The 22,151-nt window shown below is 42.3% G+C and overlaps 2 protein-coding genes across 2 annotated transcripts; one reads left to right on the forward strand and one right to left on the reverse strand.

The window, feature by feature from the left end:
- The first annotated feature begins 1,753 nt into the window (after positions 1–1,753).
- On the forward strand, positions 1,754–8,252 carry LOC120567689. Its single transcript, XM_039814657.1, has 13 exons — positions 1,754–1,978; positions 2,102–2,315; positions 2,542–2,607; positions 2,762–3,027; positions 3,249–3,290; positions 3,406–3,444; positions 3,616–3,689; positions 3,880–3,936; positions 4,036–4,180; positions 6,736–6,860; positions 7,179–7,323; positions 7,551–7,677; positions 7,906–8,252. The coding sequence occupies exons 3-13, from the start codon at positions 2,565–2,567 to the stop codon at positions 8,250–8,252; spliced, it is 1,410 nt and encodes a 469-aa protein (XP_039670591.1). The 5' UTR covers positions 1,754–1,978; positions 2,102–2,315; positions 2,542–2,564.
- A 176-nt stretch (positions 8,253–8,428) lies between these two features.
- Positions 8,429–12,628, reverse strand: LOC120567690. The gene is made up of 8 exons (XM_039814658.1): positions 12,239–12,628; positions 10,958–11,635; positions 10,754–10,798; positions 10,377–10,468; positions 10,002–10,112; positions 9,771–9,874; positions 9,059–9,231; positions 8,429–8,668 (listed from the first exon to the last, which is right to left on the reverse strand). Exons 1-8 carry the CDS (start codon positions 12,263–12,265, stop codon positions 8,456–8,458), a joined length of 1,443 nt encoding a protein of 480 aa, XP_039670592.1. The 5' UTR covers positions 12,266–12,628; the 3' UTR covers positions 8,429–8,455.
- Between the last annotated feature and the right edge of the window lie 9,523 nt (positions 12,629–22,151).

Genomic DNA, 22,151 nt, shown 5'->3' on the forward strand with positions numbered 1-22,151 from the left:
GAAGGCTTTTGACCGCATAGAGCACAATTATCTGTAGAAGGTGCTTGACAAGTTTGGTTTTGGCCCAACTTTTCAGACTTGAATTAAAGTGTTATATGCTGCTCCTCAGGCAGCTGTCCGAACCAACAGAATATTATCAGACTACTTCCCCATCTGTAGAGGCATCAGACAAGGCTGTCCCTTGTCCCCTCTTCTTTTTGACATTGCTATAGAGCCACTTGCAACTAGTCTTAGGAGTTCATCTGAAGTCATAGGTATAGTAAGAGGGGATACTACACATAAGGTTTCATTATATGCTGATGACTCAATGCTTTTTCTATCGAACCCCTGTGCCTCTATTCCAGCTGTGCTGCAAATTATTGCAGACTTAGGTTGTGTCCGGTGCACCAAACGAGCATCTGGTGGGGATGCCAACTGTGGTGCTAAACGAGCATGTGGTATGGCGTTATTTTTTAGTCAAAAGTTATGGAGCGTGTAAGATGCTCACGAGCACATTGTTATTTCACATGTGCAAAAATGAACCTTCAAGCTGGCATGATAAAAGTACTCGCGAACAAATTCAACAACCGAGAGGTGTACAGGTAGCTGCGAGCGAGCGCCTGGCATACTCTTACTCTGCTTGTACAGTGGAATCCTGCTCGCGCACAGCAGGCTTCTGCTCGCGGAGTGCTGTTTTGCTCGCGCAGTGGATTTCTGCTCGCTCAGCTGATTTCTGCTCCCTCGAGTGTACATGACTTTTGACAATTTGGGGGCGTAAACCAAGGAGGGCACTGACCCTCTTATGATTGGTCACTTTCACACAGGGACATCCTTGATTGACAGCTCTCATTACAGGAAGCACGGAGTTGGGTTAAGTTCAGGTTAAGTTACCACCGAAGAAGAGTGGGTGAGTTGAGTTTGAATGAGTTTTCTAATATACATAAAATGTCTCTGTCTGCACGTTTAAAATGCTGCGCAGATCATAGTAAAATCAATTACCATCGATGTATATATTTGCGAACGATGAAGCCTACGTTTTGTTAAGTAAGTTAACGTTACCGTTACATATTTTTGAGCAACAAGTAACGTAAAGCTAGGCTATTCGTTCTGTAGCTAACGCCTTAGCCAACACTTGTGATGATCGACCGACACTCATTTTAAAACTTTTAATCTTTAAAAACTGCATCTTAGACAACTAACGTTATGGCTAACTGAATCATAACATAATTGTTTTCACATGTAAAAGTGCTATTCTTATTGACGCTGATTTAATGCATTTGATTTTGCAGGCTAACATCCAATGCAGTAAAATACTGTTTTGAATGTTGGGTAACTTAGCCACCACGTTCACATTGTCCCTTATTGTATTTTTGTGTGGATCCAGCTGCTCATCTTGCCGTTTATAGATGTAAGAGAAAATGGCAAATGCAAAAGAGGAGGTGAACTATTTTCTAAAATGTTTATTACGTTAAAGTAGTTCATTTGTGGTGTTGTTTGTTTCAGTTACATTTCTTTATTTCTCCCCATTCCTCTAGGACGATTTGCGCAATATGGCCCTCAATTTGGTGGCCAGGCTGAGAGCTACATTGAATAATCCAACACCAAACAGTATGTATCATGAGTAACTATCTTTACTAGGTTGCATTGCCATCTCTAGACAACATGTGTGGTTTGATTACATTATGTTGATTTCCCTGTATACATATAACAATATATAAAAACTGTGGAACAACTTATTGCATTCGTCATGGAAGTGTAGCGTTGCTGTCATCATCATACAGCTCACCTATTCATTTAGCCTATAACACGACAGAAGTTACATGATGTCAGTGAATTAATTATGTTGAATGAACAATGAAGTTCAGGGACAGTGCAATGCACAGTCAAGCTCAGCCAGGGTATCCAGGCAGGACACATCCCAGGAACCACAATTGCACAATGCGGTGCGTGGACCTGCACAGGCACCTTCAGGGACTGCAGTTCAAAAGAATATGGCCAGGTTTGGATGTTGTTCAAAGGATGCATCTCAGCTGTTTCAACAACAGCCCTCTTTAGTTCCTCACACAATTGTTTGACTGCTGATTCAAATTAATTTGAATTTCATCTACTCCTCTTTCTACAGGTGTTTCCCTGGACTATTTAAAGATAAGCAGAAGTGTAGGCCTCCTTCGCGATTGTCTAAAAAAAGGTCAGGCACCAAAACAACGCCAATCCAATTCTTTCTTCTGGACAGCCCAACTGAGAGAACCCCCAAACCATCTGATGAGCTAATGCTTTTACAAGCTGGGTTAGGAAGAAGGACTGTAAATGTTCCAGAGGATGCTTGCCATAATGAGGTATGTGGTATGACACTTAATGAAGTAAGAACTGAAATTTGCACAAAATATTATAAACCTATACTAAAACAGCATATCCAGTGAAAACATTAGCCCCAATCTTAGCCACCAAAACCATATCATTTATTTTTGGAATGCTGCCAATAACTCTAATGAACAGATTTGTCTTGAGCTCATTGATTTGCTAAATATTTGCTAATCTTACTCACACACTTTAAATTCATAGATTACACACATTCTTTCTGAGACATGTCAGAACTGGAGGGTGCCTGGATGCTGCACAAAGCCATGGGTAAAAAGCAAGAGATTGAGTTGACTTTTTTTCTCCAAACAAAGGAAATTTATTGAATCTTTTTGTTTGTTATAAAGTTGTCATGTTTTAAAAGTATGATCCTTCCAACAAGGGGCAGAAAATAAATATTTGTTTAATATTTGAACTTAAACAGGAGGATCAGGTCAACGGAAACTCAACTTGTTGACACCTGAAGAGGAAGGATACACAGGGGCCAGCCTTGTGAAGAGCTGGGGAGGCAAGGGCTGTCTCTACATTATGCCCATCCAGAACACACTGGACATTTCTCCCCTACCCTTCACAGCTCTGGAGTTCCAGGCCATGCCGAAAGCCCGGTGTGTGTCATGCCAGGAGTATGTGCCTCTGCAGCTCCTCGGTCTCCATGTCAAGACATGTATCCAGTCTAAAGTCAAGGTTGAGGTATGGCTTGCTGATTTGAAACTATAACATTGATGTTCTTTCTCCTTATTTAATATACAGGTTGGTCATTGTGTCATTTCTTAAATTTCACAGCAACTATTGGATGGTGGGACCATGTTAGCAGTGTCCCTGTCAGCTTAACCCAAAATTGCTTCTGGCACTGTTGTTTATAACTATTGTTTTTTTGTAAGTCATCAAGTCTTGATATTTAATTTTTATAGACCCACAGTGATGATGACACTATCAACTTGGATGACGAAGTGGTAAGCTATCAATACAAATGAAGAGATCATACATAGCATTTCATATTATTGAGCCATACATTTATGATTTTATTTCAAATATATCTGATGTAAATGACCCAGAAATGTTTTACAGGCATCTGATGATGTGCAGCCATCACATTTGGAGAGTAAGGTGAGCAAATTGCTTCTGTTTCTTCTTAAGATTTAGGTTTTAAGAATTAACCAGTGAAATGTTTTACATGATCTGTTCTCATCAGGCACGGTATCGTTTACCTATCTGACCTCTGAAAGAGTACATCTGCATTTTTAATGGATATTTAACACTATTTTTTTATTTTCATAGGTTGCTTGTCCATTGTGCAGTCAACTATTTACAAAAGACGACATCCATGTGCATGCAAGTGTCTGCGGGGAGAGGTAAAAGCTTTTCTAAGTTTCTTCTTAGTATCTTACAAAGTTTGATGCATTTTGTATCCACTTGCTTAAAATGCTTAATCCCACTGTAGAGTCCCCTCATCAGTCCCCTCACCTTTTATTAAAGAATTTGGACAGATGATGGATTAAGGTAACCTGTTATGGAATTTTTTGTTATTGTTGATCTTTACAGCAACACAAATGAGGAAGATGCAGATATTAGTGAGGACACCGATGAGCACTTCGGAAGGTATGCTGTAGAATAATTTTTAATGGGATTGGATAATGATGCTTGCCTTGGTCTGTAGCACTGAATTCTCAACAATATTGTTTTGATATTGTTGTGTAGCGTATCAGACATCCTGATGTCACTTGAAAAGAAAGTTGACACATCCCGGTCATTCAACATCAATGTGACAAGAGAGGACCTGTTTCAAAGGGGGCTGAAACAGTGGGCCAGGCAAAAACAGGCCTCCCCAAAGAATCTCCTCAGGGTCTTTTTCGACGCAAAGGAGCAGCGGCTCTACTCCGAGCTCCTCACGGATGACTGAGCTTCTCACCCTATCTCTAAGGGAGACGCCAGCCACCCTCCTGAGGAAACCCATTTCGGCCGCTTGTACCCTGGATCTCGTTCTTTCGGTCATGACCCAGCCTTCATGACCATAGGTGAGGGTAGGAACGAAAACTGACCGGTAGATCGAGAGCTTTGTCTTCTGGCTCAGCTCTCTTTTCGTCACAACGGTGCGATAGATGGAATGTAATACCGCACCCGCTGCGCCGATTCTCCGACCAATCTCCCGCTCCATTGTCCCCTCACTCGCGAACAAAACCCCAAGGTACTTGAACTCCTTCACTTGGGGTAAGGACTCATTCCCTACCAGGGTGAAGGCATTCCATCGGTTTCCTGCTGAGAACCATGGCCTCCGATTTAGAGGTGCTGATCCTCATCCCAACCGCTTCACATTCGGCTGCGAACCGATCCAGTGAGTGCTGAAGGTCGCAGGCCGATGATGCCATCAGGACCACATCATCTGCAAAAAGCAGCGATGAGATCCCCAGCCCACCGAACTGCAACCCCTCCCCACCCCGACTACGCCTCGATATCCTGTCCATAAATATTACAAACAGGATTGGTGACAAAGCGCAGCCCTGGCGGAGGCCAACCCTCACCTGAAACGAGTCCGACTTACTGCCGAGAACCCGGACACAGCTCTCACTTTGGTCGTACAGAGATTGGATGGCCCTGAGTAGAGACCCCCTCACCCCATACTCCCGCAGCACCTCCCACAGTATCTCCCGGGGGACCCGGTCATACGCCTTCTCCAAATCCACAAAACACATGTAGACCGGTTGGGCATACTCCCAGGCCCCCTCCAGGATCCTTGCGAGAGTGAAGAGCTGGTCCGTTGTTCCACGACCAGGACGGAATCGCGCTGGTTCCTCCTCAACCTGAGGTTCGACTATCGGCCGAACCCTCCTTTCCAGCACCTTTGGGTAGACTTTACCAGGGAGGCTGAGAAGTGTGATACCCCTGTAATTGGCACACACCCTCTGGTCCCCTTTTTAAAAGGAGGAAACCACCACCCCAGTCTGCCACTCCTTTGGCACTGTTCCAGACTTCCACGCAATGTTGAAGAGACGTGTCAACCAGGACAGCCCCTCCACACCCAGAGCCTTGAGCATTTCTGGACGGATCTCATCAATCCCCGGGGCTTTGCCACTGTGGAGTTGTTTGACTACATCAGTGACTTCCGCCCGGGAAATCGACGACAATCCCCCGTCATCCTCCAGCTCTGCCTCTAACACAGAGGGTGTATTAGTCGGATTCAGGAGTTCCTCAAAATGCTCCTTCCACCGCCCTATTACCTCCTCAGTTGAGGTCAACAGTGTCCCATCCTTACTGTACACAGCTTGGATGGTTCCCCGCTTCCCCCTCCTGAGGTGGCGAACAGTTTTCCAGAAGCACTTTGGTGCCGACCGAAGTCCTTCTCCATGTCTTCTCCAAACTTCTCCCACACCCGCTGCTTTGCCTCTTTCACGGCAGAAGCTGCAGCCCTTCGGGCCCTTCGGTACCCTGCAACTGCCTCCGGAGTCCTCTGGGATAACATATCCCGGAAAGACTCCTTCTTCAGTCGGACGGCTTCCCTGACCACCGGTGTCCACCACGGTGTTCGTGGGTTACCGCCCCTTGAGGCACCTAAGACCACAGCTCCTCGCCGCAGCTTCAGCAATGGAAACTTTGAACATTGTCCACTCGGGTTCAATGCCCCCAGCCTCCACAGGGATGCAGGAAAAGCTCCGCCGGAGGTGCGAGTTGAAAGTCCGTTGGACAGGGGCCTCCTCCAGACGTTCCCAATTTACCCACACTACACGTTTGGGCTTACCAGGTCTGTCCAGAGTCTTCCCCCACCCCCTGACCCAACTCACCACCAGATGGTGATCGGTTGACAGCTCTGCCCCTCTCTTCACCCGAGTGTCCAAAACATACGGCCTCAGATCAGATGAAACGATGATAAAATCGATCATTGACCTTCGGCCTAGGGTGCTCTGGTACCAGGTACACTTATGAGCATCCCTATGTTCGAACATGGTGTTCGTTATAGACAATCCATGACTAGCACAGAAGTCCAACAACAAACAAACAAAAGGCCGTTCCTCCCAATCACGCCTCTCCAGGTGTCTCCATCATTGCCCACGTGTGCGTTGAAGTCCCCCAGCAGAACAATGGAGTCCCCCACTGGCGCCCCATGCAGGACTCCACTCAAGGTCTCCAAGAAGGCCGAATACTCCGAACTCCTGTTTGGTGCATATGCACAAACAACAGTCAGAGTTTTCCCCCCCACAACCCGCAGGCGTAGGGAGGCGACCCTCTCGTCCACCGGGGGAAACTCCAACGCAGCGGCGCTCAGCCGGGGGCTTGTTAGTATCCCCACACCCGCCCGGCGCCGCACACCCTGAGCAACTCCGGAGAAGAAAAGAGTCCAACCCCTATCCAGGAGTACGGTTCCAGCGGTTCCTCCCACAGGTGGTGGGCCCATGGGCTGGAGAGATGCGACTCTACTTTCAGGTGGAAAATGCAGAAGGAGGAGAAAGGCTGATAGACTTATCAGATGCGATTGTGGCATGTGGCTACACTGGGCTAATAAATGTTGACCAAAAAAAGGCCATCACAGAGTAAGTTAACATGAACATAACACATAAATATTTGTCACAAAATGCTTTAGTGTTAAAAATTTAACTCTGAATCAATACAGTATTATTTTCGGTTACACTTTATTTTAAGGTGTCCTTGTTACAGTGCAATTATATATTTAAGTACAGAGTAATATTAAGTAACTAAATGTACTTACTATAGGAATAGGGTAGGATTAGGATTTGGTTGAGGGTTAGTTGCATGTAGTTATGCATCATTTACTGTTATTACTACAGTAAGTACATGTAACAAGGACACAATAAAATAAAGTGTTACCTTATTTTCTTACTGTTTATTAGTGCCATCGCTTTGCATGCACTGGTGAGGCTGATCCCGATCTTGAACCAGCTGCGTGAGGGATTGAGGCTCTACGGATTAGATGAGGTGTTAGCACGGCACACCCAGATGTGCCAGCAGCTCTTTGTCCCCGGCCACTTACAGGAAGTCAGTAACGTTGTGAATGAACAATTATTTTATTAGAACAGCCACTGTTGGAGACACTGATGACTTGCTCTTATGGCATATTCTGCATTTTTACTTTAAGCTGCCTTCAAATGTGTGTTCAAAGAGCTAAACGCTACAGGCCAAAACATAAAATGAATCTTTAATTTAAATCTGCAATCCTTACTGTTTTACCGTGTTTAAGCATTTGATTTGCTTCCTTATTTTAGGTGAATGTAGACTTCCTTCTGCTTGCGCTATCTCCTGATTTCAGTGAGGAAGGGTCTGTGAGACGGCAGCGAGAGATGCAGATCATCAATTTTCTGCAGGATTTCTTGCAAAAGTTGGAAGACAGAGGTAACACACTGCTTAGCACCTTTTTCTATAATCCTTGTCCATCACTCTTACCATACTATCATACACTTGTTTTCCACCGGTTTCATTTTATTCTATTTTTATTAGTTACTCCCTCTTTAGGTTTATATTCGTATGTGTATTCTGTCAAACCCCCGCCATGTATATGACGAATGCATTTGTACTAACAGAAATGTTGGAAATTACTTATTTGTATTTGTCTCTGAGAAGAAGCAGACAGCCAAGAAGAGGGCAGCCCTGAAGGTCAAAGTCACGTGGCAGCTGTGCATGGAACAAATGGTGGGGGGGAGCGCCTGTCAGTCCGGAGCTTCCTTCAGTGGGTCACAGGTCAGGCACATGTTCCACTGATCGAATCCAAGAGAGAGGCAATCAAGATAACTGTTAATTTTGATCATGACTGCGACTCCCGCTATGGGGCACATAGCCTTTGTTACCCCATTGTCAATGCTTGTGCTGTTGCCATTACATTTCCAACACGCCACTTAGCCACCTCCCAAGAGTTTGAAAACAACCTAACTGAGGCAATCTGTGGTGGTTACAAGTTCAGCAGACACTAAAGTAGCATTTTAAGGTCCTTATTACTTGTTTAAGTTACTTGGTAACTTTGTTACCCTTTTTGCGCTTTGTTTCTATTTTCTACTACTGTGTACAAACAAGTGCACAACAAAGTTGTTCTATTGTTAAAAAGAATAAATCTAAAGATTTAACTGTGGTTGTTGTATATTTTATTTACATCACTTTCTGATCACAAAAACAAACATTAAACACCTGACAAAGCCTGAAGCACATATTCATGACATAGGAGGTAAAGGTCTCTAGTGTCAGTGTCTCTATTTTCTTCAATCAGCAGCTGAAGCTCTACTAGCTGCTGTTCATTCAGTGGACACTCAAATTCAGGGACTACTATCACACCATCCACATCTTCTCCATAGTCAGCTGCAACATCCCAGTCAATGTCCGGCTCTTCAATATCCTGACAGTTGAACAAGACAGAAAAATACCGCTATCATTAGTTATCCCATGTTTACAGTATCTAATGTAATCTGTTTATCCCAATTGTTTGGCTTTTCAACATTAGCTGAAGATAAACATTTAGGGTTTGTACTATGTAACAAATTGATTTGATCAGGTGCTTAAATATTCGTATTAGTGTTAAACAGTACAAGTGTACCTAATAAAGAGGTAACTGAGTGCATATGAACTGTATTACCAACATTTGCATCAATTGTGATTGTTTCACCAGCTGAAGATGTGTTACACTGCTTAGAGCCTGGTGGGCCATCTCAAGGTTACATTAACAGCTCATTTTGGATATAAAATTTACTGTAGCAACTTAGTTGTTTTAAAAGGAAAAAAAAACAACCTCAAGATTCTCTGGCTGGTCAGTCGGTTGAAGCATCATTCCTGAGTGCCAAATCTGCTCAGGAGTTTTATTCCCTTCTGTTCTCAGTGGGTGGTTGTTCCATCCTTCCACAAAAGCCTCCAGGTCTGCCTTCAGTTTAGGAAGGAATGTCAGGTGGACTGTCAAAAGATCTTCTATAAAGGGACAGGGTAGGAGTATGTTACTTTTCACAGGTGAGCTTTGAAAACATAACATTAACCATTGTTTTGCCTTTTCTTAAATACATCTCATTGATTTATGTTTTTTTTCCCCAGTATTTAACCATTTCTAAAATTCCACAATGATTTACAGTGATATACGACTAGCCATTAATGTTTATTAAAGTGCTCCAGACATCTGTTAACCAATCCAATTGTGTTGAAATTGACCAATTATAAGGACGCCTGCGCCTTCCTTGTTTTCAACCTCAAGTCATGATTATTATTATACCAGGCAAGTTTTTAAGAACAGTTACTTATTTACAATAACGGTCTGGCAGGGGACAAAGACCTCCTGTATGGAATGGTTACTAGGATTAAATAAAATCAACAACAGAAGATGAAGGACAACAACAAACCTTACAAACCATGCACAAATCAAATAATAATAGAACACAGACACAGGAAACATTTAACTGACCAAGACTACAGAAAGTAGATGATAAATAGCACAATATGATGAGACAAACCCTTACCTCTGGAGGACACATCAAGAAGGTGATCCATCTCTAGGCTGTGGAGTGCGTTGTAATATTTTGATATCACACATGTTCTGACATCCCGCCACAAACGTTCAATCCTACGGATTTAGAAATTATTATTCTAACAATCAAGGACATTATAAAATGTTAGTATGTTATGATTTTACACACAAAAGACCTCTTTATTAGCTTGGTAAAAGCATCCAAAATACAAAAAAGAAAAACCTTTGATTATGGACGCTTTTTCCTGACATGAAGCTTCCTCGATCAGTTCCACGGACAGTGAACATATATCGGGCTATTTCGACATTCTCCACTCCCTGATCACCTCTCACCCTGAAGTGCACACACAGATGACCAGTGTGTTAAAATCTGTCAGTGATGTACAATACACAGAAATAAAGTGCTACATTGTGTCAGAATAAACGTGTTCAGCGTGGAGGGGTAAGGCTATGACTGGGAGAGTATAAGGAAGTAGAGTGTAGTGAGGAAACATTTAAAATTATAATCCTTGAGAACCCTGAGTTTACAGTAAATTCTTTCTTAAAATATAACATCCATCATGTTTGTGTCTGTACCTTGAAGCCTGTAAAAACTTACCTTGAGGGTATTCCATGCCTCTCAGTAGCTTTTTTGAAGGCAGTGAATGCAGTTGATGCACAATTGTTTGTTGCAGCATTCAAGCACATCACCTGTGTTATGAGACATTTTCATAAATGTACATTTACTATTTGTCAATATCTTACATGTACAATTAGATTACACTCTGGTCCCTTCATGCCTCAGGGAATCTGATATTTTAACACACCTTAATGACTCTTACTACCATGCGGCACCCTATATAATAACTTTTTCTCCCATGTCAACAGGGTAGTATTTCAGCCATCTGAATGCAACATGTAATTATTTGGTATACATAGCAATTTGCTTACACAGAAGGCCAACACATGAAAAGACCCAATGAAATGAAATCTTACCTTCCTGGAGTAGCCGTCCACTGCACCAAAAGTACAATGTTGTACCTGATGGGAACAAAATAAAGACCTACATTACCAGTTTCAACCTGGATTTTTATTGTAGAAATGTCATGGCAACATACTTATGCTTTGAGATCTATCAGTGTCTGCATCATTATATTTAACAAAATAAATAAATAATGAATAATCTGTACTGTACAGTACTGACCTGATAAGTTTGTGGTTAGTGTCGACATGCCACAGTGAAAGGGCCCCGCGACAGGAGTAAGTTCTTCGCACAATGCAGCCCAGTCCAGTCAGTCTAGAAAGAATCCCAAGCGAGTCCACTCGATGCATTGATGCAGTAACTCTCCTCCACTGGACGTGGATTCCCATGGACTTTAGCCTCCCTTTGACCATCCTATAGCCTGCTGTGGGCATTTCATTTTTGATGCGTTGGACTGCATTATCAAGCTCCTGGTCAGTAGCATTGCTGTAGTTCTGTCTGGAAGAGAGACCAAACTCCCTCATCCGTCTGTTGACTGTACTGGCTGAAACGCACAGTAACTTTGCGATGCAGTCCCCAGACAGATTTATCTCCAAAAGCTCAACAAGTCTCTCCTTCTCTAAATTGTACCTGGGACGCCCCATCTCTCCAGCTACAGTTTCAACAGTACTGCTGGTAACTTCAGCATTTTCAATGTGGTCCATGACCAGATGGAGGAAATCTCTTAAGGCCTGTACAATATCTGGGGGGACATTTACATGCCTTGACAGTGCTTCCCAGAGGTACAGCTCCTGCCGACATGCAAATTGTAAGAAGTCCAAGTCAAGAGGCATTCTTGAAAGCGCTGACTCTAATTTAATGATCAGCCTGGAAGTAATCTCACGTCTGACTATGTCCTGTTGAAGTGGAAAACAACATGAAATTAACACTGTACAATATCTGGGGGGACATTTACATGCCTTGACAGTGCTTCCCAGAGGTACAGGCTCCTGCCGACAAACAAACTGTAAGAAGTCCAAGTCAAGAGGCGTTCTTGAAAGCGCTGTATGTTATAGTAACATACATGGTCACTAGTTCAACTAAAACACTTGCCATGAAAAGTTTGGGAACCACTGGCCATACTTTACGTTTTGTTTTACACATGCAGCACTGACTAAAACGCTAGTTTGCTGAGAGACACCTAACTTTTTTCTTTTTTTTTTCACAAAATTTATTAACATTTTGTCAAATTACAATTTTAACACGTATACGAAATTGAATCAATATTCATATATCTGATCTTAACAAGGTGAAAAAATAAAAAATAAAGAAATAAAGAAATAAAATAGAAATAAAAACTTAACGTTAGCCCCTGATGAGTTTGCTAGCTCGCTAGCCAACTTGCTAGTTAAGGTTGATTAGCTTATGTCAGCTACTTACATGTTCCAAACAAATTTCAGATTAAATTGCTATAACACTGTCAAACACACAGCCCCCATCATATCATCAATATCACTTACGCCTACATCTTCAGGTGTCGCCTCCATTCCGTCCACTGTGCAGTGTTAACTGAATGACTGAACTCCGTCAGATACTTTGACTCCGTGCTTCCTGTAATGAGAGCTGTCAATCAAGGATGTCCCTGTGTGAAAGTGACCAATCATAAGAGGGTCAGTGCCCTCCTTGGTTTCCGCCCCCAAATTGTCAAAAGTCATGTACACTCGAGGGAGCAGAAATCAGCTGAGCGAGCAGAAATCCACTGCGCGAGCAAAACAGCACTCCGCGAGCAGAAGCCCGCTGCGCGCGAGCAGGATTCCACTGTACAAGCAGAGTAAGAGTATGCCAGGCGCTCGCTCGCAGCTACCTGTACACCTCTCGGTTGTTGAATTTGTGCGCGAGTACTTTTATCATGCCAGCTTGAAGGTTCATTTTTGCGCGTGTGAAATAACAATGTGCTCGTGAGCATCTTACACGCTCATAGCTTTTGACTAAAAAATAACGCCATAATGTGGTGGTGACGCCAACTGTGACGCCTCCACAGAAGTTCCCAGTTAAGTTGATGAATGCACTGAAGGAGAAGAAGAGACCACCACCAAAAGATAGAAGGCACATGATCCGGATCATCATGGAAGACATGATAGCTACTGACACCAGACCAGGCAGAAGCAAGTTGAAGCAGGTTGCACAGCAGCTGGTTGAGAGATACCCTGATTCCTTCTTGGACAAATGTGGCATAAATGTTGTGGGTCAAGGTTTTGCATCCCTTGTAAAGCAAATGGACAACAGGGTTGAGCATGTCAGAAGACAGTATGCTTTTAGCACATCCCATGAAGGGAGGCCAAAGAAAAAATGCAGATCTTCTGACCGTTATGGTTGTACTCAGTGGCAACCCGAGTCACTGAATGATTTTAACAGCCATGAGGATAAAAAGAAAATGCTACAAGATGCCTTTAAAGAAAACCTTCTCCCTCAGAGTGACATTAAAAGACTGATGTCTGAAACATACTATGCCCAGCGCATCACTCTGAATAGTGAGGAAAATATAATCAGAGTCATGGAAGAATGGCCTTACCTCTTCGACACCACCCATCTGCTCGACCACACAGAGAAACTAATGGGATTTCCTGTCCAAACCAAATTGCTGGACCAAATTCAGGAGAAGGGCAAGATCATTACTGAGTTTCTTGGTAGCAAGGGAATCACAGGTAACAGTAACTACTCCTGTGAAAACTCCTCCAGGGTCTAGTGAAGTACCTCGCAGAGGAGCAAAAGGTGCTTTTAATAAATGAAGAAGTAAGTTCCGCAGCAAAACATCAATTCACTAATTTAGTAATTTGTCATTTAGCCCAACAAATGTGTCTATGCAGCTTGGCATATCACATCTTCCCCTCTGCCTATTCTGTCTTCACCTCTCTCACAGGATGCCTTAGCAGAGCTGCCATGCACCCCGTGTATCATAGTTATGGGTAAGGATATGCATGTTTACTCTAAAAATATTGGGAGGTGTTGTGTATTTATTTAATTAATTGTTTTATAGTATTTATTTTGCAATGTCATGTTTGTTTGCCACAGGTGCCTGCTAGGGATTAACCCAGAACGGGGCACGAAAGCAGAAAAGGGGGGGAAACATTACAACATTCCCCCAAAACTGCTTCAATTCCTGTCCTTAATGACTTCAAGAATCCATGGAAGATTTAAAGGTAATTACACACACCTTTGTTACTCACACTGGTGTTAATTAGTGCTGGGCAGTATGACCAAACATTTGTATCACGTTTTTTTTTTTTTTTTTTAAGATTCTAGCGGTATCATAGTATTTTCTTTCTTTTGCTTAGCCTTTTCTACAGGTTTATAATGGCTTATTCTACGGTCAGAGTACATATAATATAAAAAAACATTCCAATGTCATCATGTTTACTAAAAGGGTTTGCTTGGCTCTACAACATTATACAATAATGTTATATGAAGGAGAATGCATAAAACTGTTACAGAATCTAAACTATTTTATTGTGTAAACTAGGGGTGTAACAGTACACAGAAGTCACGTTTCGGTTCATACCTCGGTTCAGACATCACGGTTCGGTATGAGTTTGGTACAATGGAGGGAAACGCAAAACAAAAATGCAGAAGGCCATTTTTTTATTGTGCATGTCTCAGGCTGTACCACCTAGTGTTATCCAGTCTGTCCCCTGAGCTAGCTGTCTCAGGCTGTACCACCTAGTGTCATCCAGTCTCTCCCCTGAGCTAGCTGCAACAGCCTGAAGTGTTTGAAGTAAGATGTAAACAGTAAACAATAAGTAATAAAACTGAAAATACAACATCTCTGTTCTCTGCAGAGACAAACTAAATTAGCCTACCTGATTAATGCAACGTTATCACGACGTCTCCTGGCCATTTTTCACCGCAGAGAGCTGCTACCTGCCTGGCTAAAGCTAATATAGTTAGCCTGAAGAAACAAGTTGTCTGTCCCAACTAACGTTACGGTTCGGAGCCGCAACGCTGGAAATGTAACCCTAATCTACAGCAGTCTTATCCACCACTCTCTCGCCTCTACTACTGGAACTGACTGGGAAACCCAAGTTTTCCAAAACTTGCGATCTTAAAGAGGCCAGCGGGTCCTCTAACTCTTATGGGTCGCCATCACTCACCATACTCGTCCTCAGTGCTGCTATCTCTGACTGCATTCATAGGCGCCAATCAGAGCTTCAGAGCTACAGATTAGCTGTCCCTAAAGAACCCACGTATCTAACAGTAGTTTCACATTACATTAATTAATTTGCACAGGAGTTTTATTTATACCGTGTGTAGCGCCTCTCTAGCGTGGATGGCTATAGTGAGAGGTGGTTATCCTGAGTTCTTCTTCCAAACTTCTATCCAATTACTAAAATAAGTGGGGTTTCACTAATAATCTTATCAGTGTTTAACTTGTGTGTGTATTCACTAACTTATTGCATAAAATATTCTTTCCCTTTAAATCACCATCTAAGCATTACTATTCACACTTTAACATGAAATGAAATGTATATGAATTACTTTTAACCTTTAAGCAACTCAATTTTTAAACCAAAAATACTCTTTTCTTAACTTAAAATATCAAAAAAGTCACTAACCACAACTGTTTTATAAAAAAACAATATAAAAGATTTATTTAGCAAAAATAGGTTAGTAATTAAATGTATCTTGCAAAATAACTTTTCAGATCACAAATGCATTCACATTCAAAACCTAAGGGCCCAAGAAAATAAAATAGCCGGCACTAACCTAGCCTAATTTGAAATACCCTTCCAATGGCCAAATGATGCAGGCCTGTATGTAGCTCGGGTACGTTGTATCCTGTAACAGAATGGCGGCTCCAACACGCAGGCCAAAACAAAAAGAGTACCTGTACTCAATGGGAATGTAGCCTCACACAGTATGAAAGGCGACAACCGCAGGAGGTATGACGAGAAGATCCACGATGAAGAGAAAACGGTTGAGGAGAAGATTCACAGGGTTGACGAGAAAACTCACACAGCTGACGATCCCGGCACTTCTTGTTTACTTCCGGTATACTGCACGCAGGTTTTCTGGCGCATACAAGAAGTTCCTCTACTATACAAGATTCCTTGCGAATAGAACATGCGCAGAACACAAATCAATGTTCCTTTTGATGGGGATATGCCGATACGCGTTTACATGACCAAAATTTCGGGTTAGAAAAGGGGTAACCCAGGGATCATTTTCGGGTTTTTAAAAACAGGAATATGAGCGTATTCCTGTTTTTGCCGGTGTTTACATGGCCGTGCGCGACTGGGTTATTGCTAATATTCCGGTTTTGAACAGGTTATTGGCTGCTTGTAAACATAGACTACGTTTACATGCAGCCAATAACCCGTTCAAAACCAGAATATTAGCAATAACCCGGTGCATCACGGTAAACACCGACAAACCGAATATGCTACCCGGGTTACCCCTTTCTAACCGAAATTTGGGTAATGTAAAGCGTAATCGCATACCCATCAAAAGGAACATTGATTTGTGTTCTGCGATGTTCTATTCGCAAGGAATCTTGGTCTTTGAGTAGAGGAACTTCTTGTATGCGCGCAAAACATAGTTATAATAATAATTATATACTATAATAATATAGTTATATATATGTCAATGCAGAAAACCTGTGCGCAGTATACCGGAAGTAAACAAGAAGTAGAGGTAAACATGGCGAGACGCAGCACAGCACCACACTTTTGGAGCGAGGAGGAAACCAATTTCTTTATTAGTGTGGTGAAAACCATGGATATAATGTCTTTTGTTGACGGCAGAAAGTACCGAAATAGTGAGATTTATAAGAAGGTGACCGAAAAGTTATTGGTTGTCCGTAGGCTACGTCCAGACGCTAACCGTGCGTCGCCGTTTACGTCGGGATATTGCCAATTGATTACAAATTCCATGTAGGAGTAACTCTCTCTGCTCACGCATGTAAACGGGTTATTCCGAATGTTTCAGAAACCCGAATAGTGACCTTAACCCGACCATAACCCGAAAATTGACAGCTTGTAAATGTAGTCATAGTCAATGTTCTCAATGACTACGTTTACAAGCTGTCAATTTTCGGGTTCCCCCTTCTCCCCCTCAAACAAGTGGTGTGTTGCAGACTTAACTCGTGTGTCTGTGCTGGAGACCAGACCAGATTAGACCAGAGACAACGTTTTTTTTGTCAGAAACAACTGGAAAAACACTGGATGCTTTTATTGTTAAAAAAATATATATAAGAAATTGAATGTATTTATCACGGATTTAGTGAAGCTTTGTTAGCTTTACTATTCTACAGTAAAAAAGCCATCTTCTCTCTGAAACTCAATTGGTTGCATAAAGCTCACTTTTTTTAACTACAGAAACTCCAGGGATGGGGAAGTTGCGGTTAGTGCTTCCTCTTACAGTTGAAAAGCAATCATGTCTTTACAGTATTTCTTTGTTTGCTAGTTCCCTCTGCTGGCCAGCTACCCTGCTGTGGCACAATCAAACAGTATGTTTGTGATAAATTCACAGAACTCAACACATGATACACAAAAAAATATGCAGAAGGTCGGCTGCAGATTGTACGCTCTTTAAGAGATTATAGGTTCTAGACTTTCAATTCAATTTTATTTATAGTAGACGACACACTATAAATTCCCAAACCCCAACAATTACAGTAATTCCCTCAAGAGCAAGCATTAGCAGTGGCTATTGCGACAGTGGCAAGGAAAAACTCCCTTTTAGGAAGAAACCTCGGTAGACCCAGACTCTTGGTAGGCGGTGTCTGACGGGGCCGGTTGGGGGTATGATGAACAGTGGCAGATAATAATCACATTAAAGATAATGGAACAGTGACTTCGAAGGTCATCGTGGAAGTTCATGATATAGCAGGGCACATCGTGTCATACTGAGTAGTGCAGTTTCCTATACCGGATCCTGACTACTCTGTGCGTATGAACATCACAGCAGGGCGTTGCGGGATGTAACATGGCGCTGCAGAGCATGGGTGGATGCGGCGGATGCAGCAGGACGCGGCCGGGAATTGCAGAGCGCGAAGAAGAAACATAAGGACTCCGGGGAGTAAACTCCCCAGAGTTAGGTTAGTAACAAGCATTTCTGGGACAGGATGCATACAAAAGGAAACAAGTGAAAACAGAGATGAGAGAGCAGCTCAGTGTGTCATAGAAAGGAAGGAAGGAACTTCCCTGGCAGTCTAGAATTATAATAGCATAACTAAGAGAGGCAGGTTAAAGAGAGGTGCCTGGTCAGGCTAGAACTCTCCCCAACCAGATCGGGCTGTACTGGCCTGCCTCCCTCTACTCTTTCTATAATATTGATTATATGATAAATAAAACTGATGACTACGAAGAGGAGCAGATGGGGCGGTTAGGCGGATGCTGCAACTCCTCACTCCTTAACTATAAGCTTTATCAAAGAGGAGGGTTTTCAGTTTACTCTTAAATGTGGTGACGGTGTCTGCCCCTCGAACCCAAATTGGGAGCTGGTTCCACAGGAGTGGAGCCTGATAGCTGAAGGCTCTGGCCCCCAGTCTACTTTTAGAGACTCTAGGAACCACAAGTAGCTCTGCATTCTGGGAGCGTAGTGCTCTACTAGGACAACAAGGTACTAAGAGCTCTTCTAGGTATGATGGTGCTTGATCATTTAGAGCTTTGTAGGTCAGGAGGAGGATTTTAAATTCGATCCTAGATTTCACAGGAAGCCAGTGCAGAGAAGCCAATACAGGAGAAATATGATCTCTTCTCTTAGTTCTCGTCAGAACACTCGCTGCAGCATTCTGGATCAGCTGGAGAGTCTTAAGGGACTTATTTGAGCAACCTGATAGTAAGGAATTGCAGTAGTCTAGTCTAGAAGTAACGAATGCATGGACTAGTTTTTCAGCATCGTTTTGAGACAGGATATTCCTAATTTTGGCAATGTTACGAAGATGGAAAAAGGCTGTTCTTGAAGTTTGTTTTAAGTGGGCATTGAAGGATATATCCTGATTAAAAATAACTCCTACATTTCTGACAGTAGTGCTGGAGGCCAGGGCAATACCATCCAGAGTAGCTATATCTTTAGATAATGAAGTTTGGAGGTGCTTTGGTCCCATCACAATAACTTCAGTTTTGTTTGAGTTTAACATCAGGAAATTGTGGGTCATCCAGGATTTTATATCTTTAATACCCTTAGAAGTTTAGCTAACTGATCACTTTCGTCTGGCGTAATTGACAGATATAATTGGGTGTCGTCTGCGTAACAGTGAAAGTTAATTGAGTGTTTCCTAATAATATTACCTAGAGGAAGCATATATAAGGAAAATAGAATTGGTCCAAGCACTGAGCCTTGAGGAACGCCATGGCTAACTTTAGCATACTTGGAGGGTTTATCGTTAATGTTCACAAATTGGGATCGCTCAGAGAAATAGGACTTAAACCAGCTTAGTGCGATTCCTTCAATGCCAACTAAGTGTTCCAATCTCTGTAACAGGATGGTATGGTCAATAGTGTCGAATGCAGCACTAAGATCTAATAAAACAAGTATGGAGACAAGTCCTTTGTCAGCAGCAGTTAGAAGATCGTTAGTAATTTTCACCAGTGCCGTCTCTTTGCTATGATGCATTCTAAATCCTGACTGAAAGTCTTCAAATAGATTGTTCCTATGTAGAAAGTCACATAGTTGGTTAGCAACTACCTTCTCAAGGATTTTGGAGAGAAAGGGAAGGTTAGATATAGGTCTATAGTTGGCTAAGACTTCAGGATCGAGGGTAGGTTTTTTCAGAATAGGTTTTATCACAGCTATTTTAAATGACTGCGGTACATGACCTGTTAATAAAGACAAATTGATCGTGTTTAATATTGTGGTGTTGACCACGGGTAGTGCTTCTTTAAGTAGCCTCGTTGGAATAGGGTCTAAGAGACAGGTAGTTGGCTTGGCTGAAGAGACCTTTAACATTAATTGTTGAAAGTCCATAGGATAAAAGCAGCTTAAGTATGTATCAGGTCTTATCGTTCTCTCCAGTCCTCCTGCGCCCAATGGTGAGCTGTTAGAAGTTGAGGGCGAAAGGTGATGAATTTTATCTCTAATTGTTATAATTTTATCATTAAAGAAGGTCATGAAGTCGTCACTACTCAGAGCTACAGGAATAGATGGCTCAGTAGAGCTGTGGCTATCTGTCAGCCTGGCTACAGTGCTGAAAAGAAACCTTGGGTTGCTCTTATTTTCTTCTATTAGTGTTGAGTAATAGTCTGATCTGGCAATTCTGAGGGCCTTCCTATAGGTTTTCAGACTATCTTGCCAATCCACACAGTTTAGTGGAACGCCATTTACTTTCAAGTTTTCGTGAGATTTGTTTTAATTTGCGAGTTTGGGAGTTATACCAAGGTGCTAATTTCCTTTGCTTTATCGTCTTCTTTTTGAGAGGAGCAACCGAGTCTAAAGTTGTCCGTAGGCAGGCCGAAGCAGCGTCTACGAAGTTATCAATTTGGGAGGAACTAAAGTTAACATAAAGGTCCTCTGTTATATTAAGGCACGACATTGAGTTAAGTGCTGTTGGAATATCTTCCTTAAATTTAGTTATAGCACTGTCCGATAGGCATCTAGTGTAGAAACTTTTATTTAATTTGTTATGGTCTGGTAATAGGAATTCGAAAGTCATTAAAAAATTATCTGATAATAAAGGATTCTGCGGAAATACTATTAAATCGTCAATTTTGATTCCATATTCTAGCACAAGGTTGAGGGTGTGGTTAAAACGGTGCGTGGCCTCATGCACATTCTGACTGAAACCAATTGAATCTAGTAGTGAATTGAAAGCAGTACTAAGGCTATTGCTGTCATCGTCCACATGGATATTAAAATCACCTACAATAAGTGCTTTGTCTGATTGAAGGACTATGCTTGATAAGAACTCAGAGAATTCAGATAAGAATTCAGAATACGAACCTGGTGGGCGGTAAACAACAACAAATAATTGGCTGTACCGTTTTCCACGTTGGGTGTTGAAGATTAAGAACAAGGCTTTCAAACGAGTTATAATTTAGTTTAGGTTTAGGATTAAGGAGCCTCGTGGAATTTGAGTATTATTATGACTGGGAGGAGTGGCTTCATTTAGACTAACGTATTCATCGTGGCTCAGCCATGTTTCGGTGAGAAAAAATAAATCAATTTGGTTATCTGATATCAATTCGTTTACCAATATTGCTTTAGAAGACAGATCTAATGTTTAATAGTCCACATTTGATTTTCCTATTCTGTTCTGTCAGTGCAGTGGTTGTTTTAATTCCAATTAGGTTGTTGAGTATAGCACCTCTTTTGTTTATGTTAATCGATCTCAGTTAGGGAACAGACACCGTGGTTATGGGATTATGAACGGGTGGTTGTTCCAAAGGAGAAAGCACAGAGGAGCACAGTCAATCATAGTTCTGAGTGTGCAAGGCGTGGTGCAAATTGTCATGGAGCACCTGGTTTCCGCGTGTATTGGGATGGGTCCCATCCCTGCTGTACAGGGAGCCACGTTTCCAAAACAGATTAAAATTGTTTGACAAGAGAAAGAAGAGGACGATTGCTTACCGTTCGGTTGGGGAGGTTGTTTTTGAGGAACGTTGTCGTTTGGCCGGTCCAGGCAGTGTAGACCACCAGATCATCTGGCTACCGCGTCCATCAGAAGCTGTAGCCGTGGGGTAGCGGTTCTCTTCACCAAAGATGTTGATGACCCTGATGCTAACAGTGACGACCCAGGTGAAACATCACTTTGCACACCTTGCAGACCTTCACAAGTAAGTATTTATTAATTGGTAAATTTCAAACAAACATTAAAACTTACAGCATTTTTGGCATTCTATTGCTTTTGGCAATTATCTTTGTTTTTGCCCTTCTTTGCATTATATTGCTTGTGGTGATTTTCATTTTTTATTTCTTCTTATGCTCTTATGTATTTGTTTACATAAGGTGAAAATCGGGAATGATGGAACAGTCACTGTCTCGTCACATTGTTGGGAGACGGCAAAAGCTTGTACCACCCCCCAATGGGATGGCACGGGTGCTACTGATGGGGCTCTTCAGTATGGATGTCCTCCTCAAGTCCAACGTGAAAGGAGGGGTCAGCAAGCTGGATCCCTCTGCTGATCGTCGGCAGGCTCTAGACCCGAGGAAACTTCAAGCTTTACAAGGTAAATACTTTTCAGAGCTGGTGCTTTCCAGTTTTGATTGCATCTCTGCCAGGCGGGGGCAGGTGGTCGAGATTTTCGCGAACTAGAGGGGCAGCAGGAGAAGTGAGAGTAATCATTGTTGTTCTTTTCAACAGCTGATGTTGTAAACAGACGGCCAAGGAAGCTGATGTCAGAAAATCAATCAACAGTAAAATCTGCGAGCTAAGACACCAGGTGAAGCGCCAAAGCAGTGAAGAACAAGATAGACTCCTAACCAGGATAACGGACTGTT

The sequence above is a fragment of the Perca fluviatilis genome, chromosome 11, assembly GCF_010015445.1.
Source record: "Perca fluviatilis chromosome 11, GENO_Pfluv_1.0, whole genome shotgun sequence".
In the NCBI taxonomy this organism is placed as follows: Eukaryota; Metazoa; Chordata; class Actinopteri; order Perciformes; family Percidae; genus Perca; species Perca fluviatilis.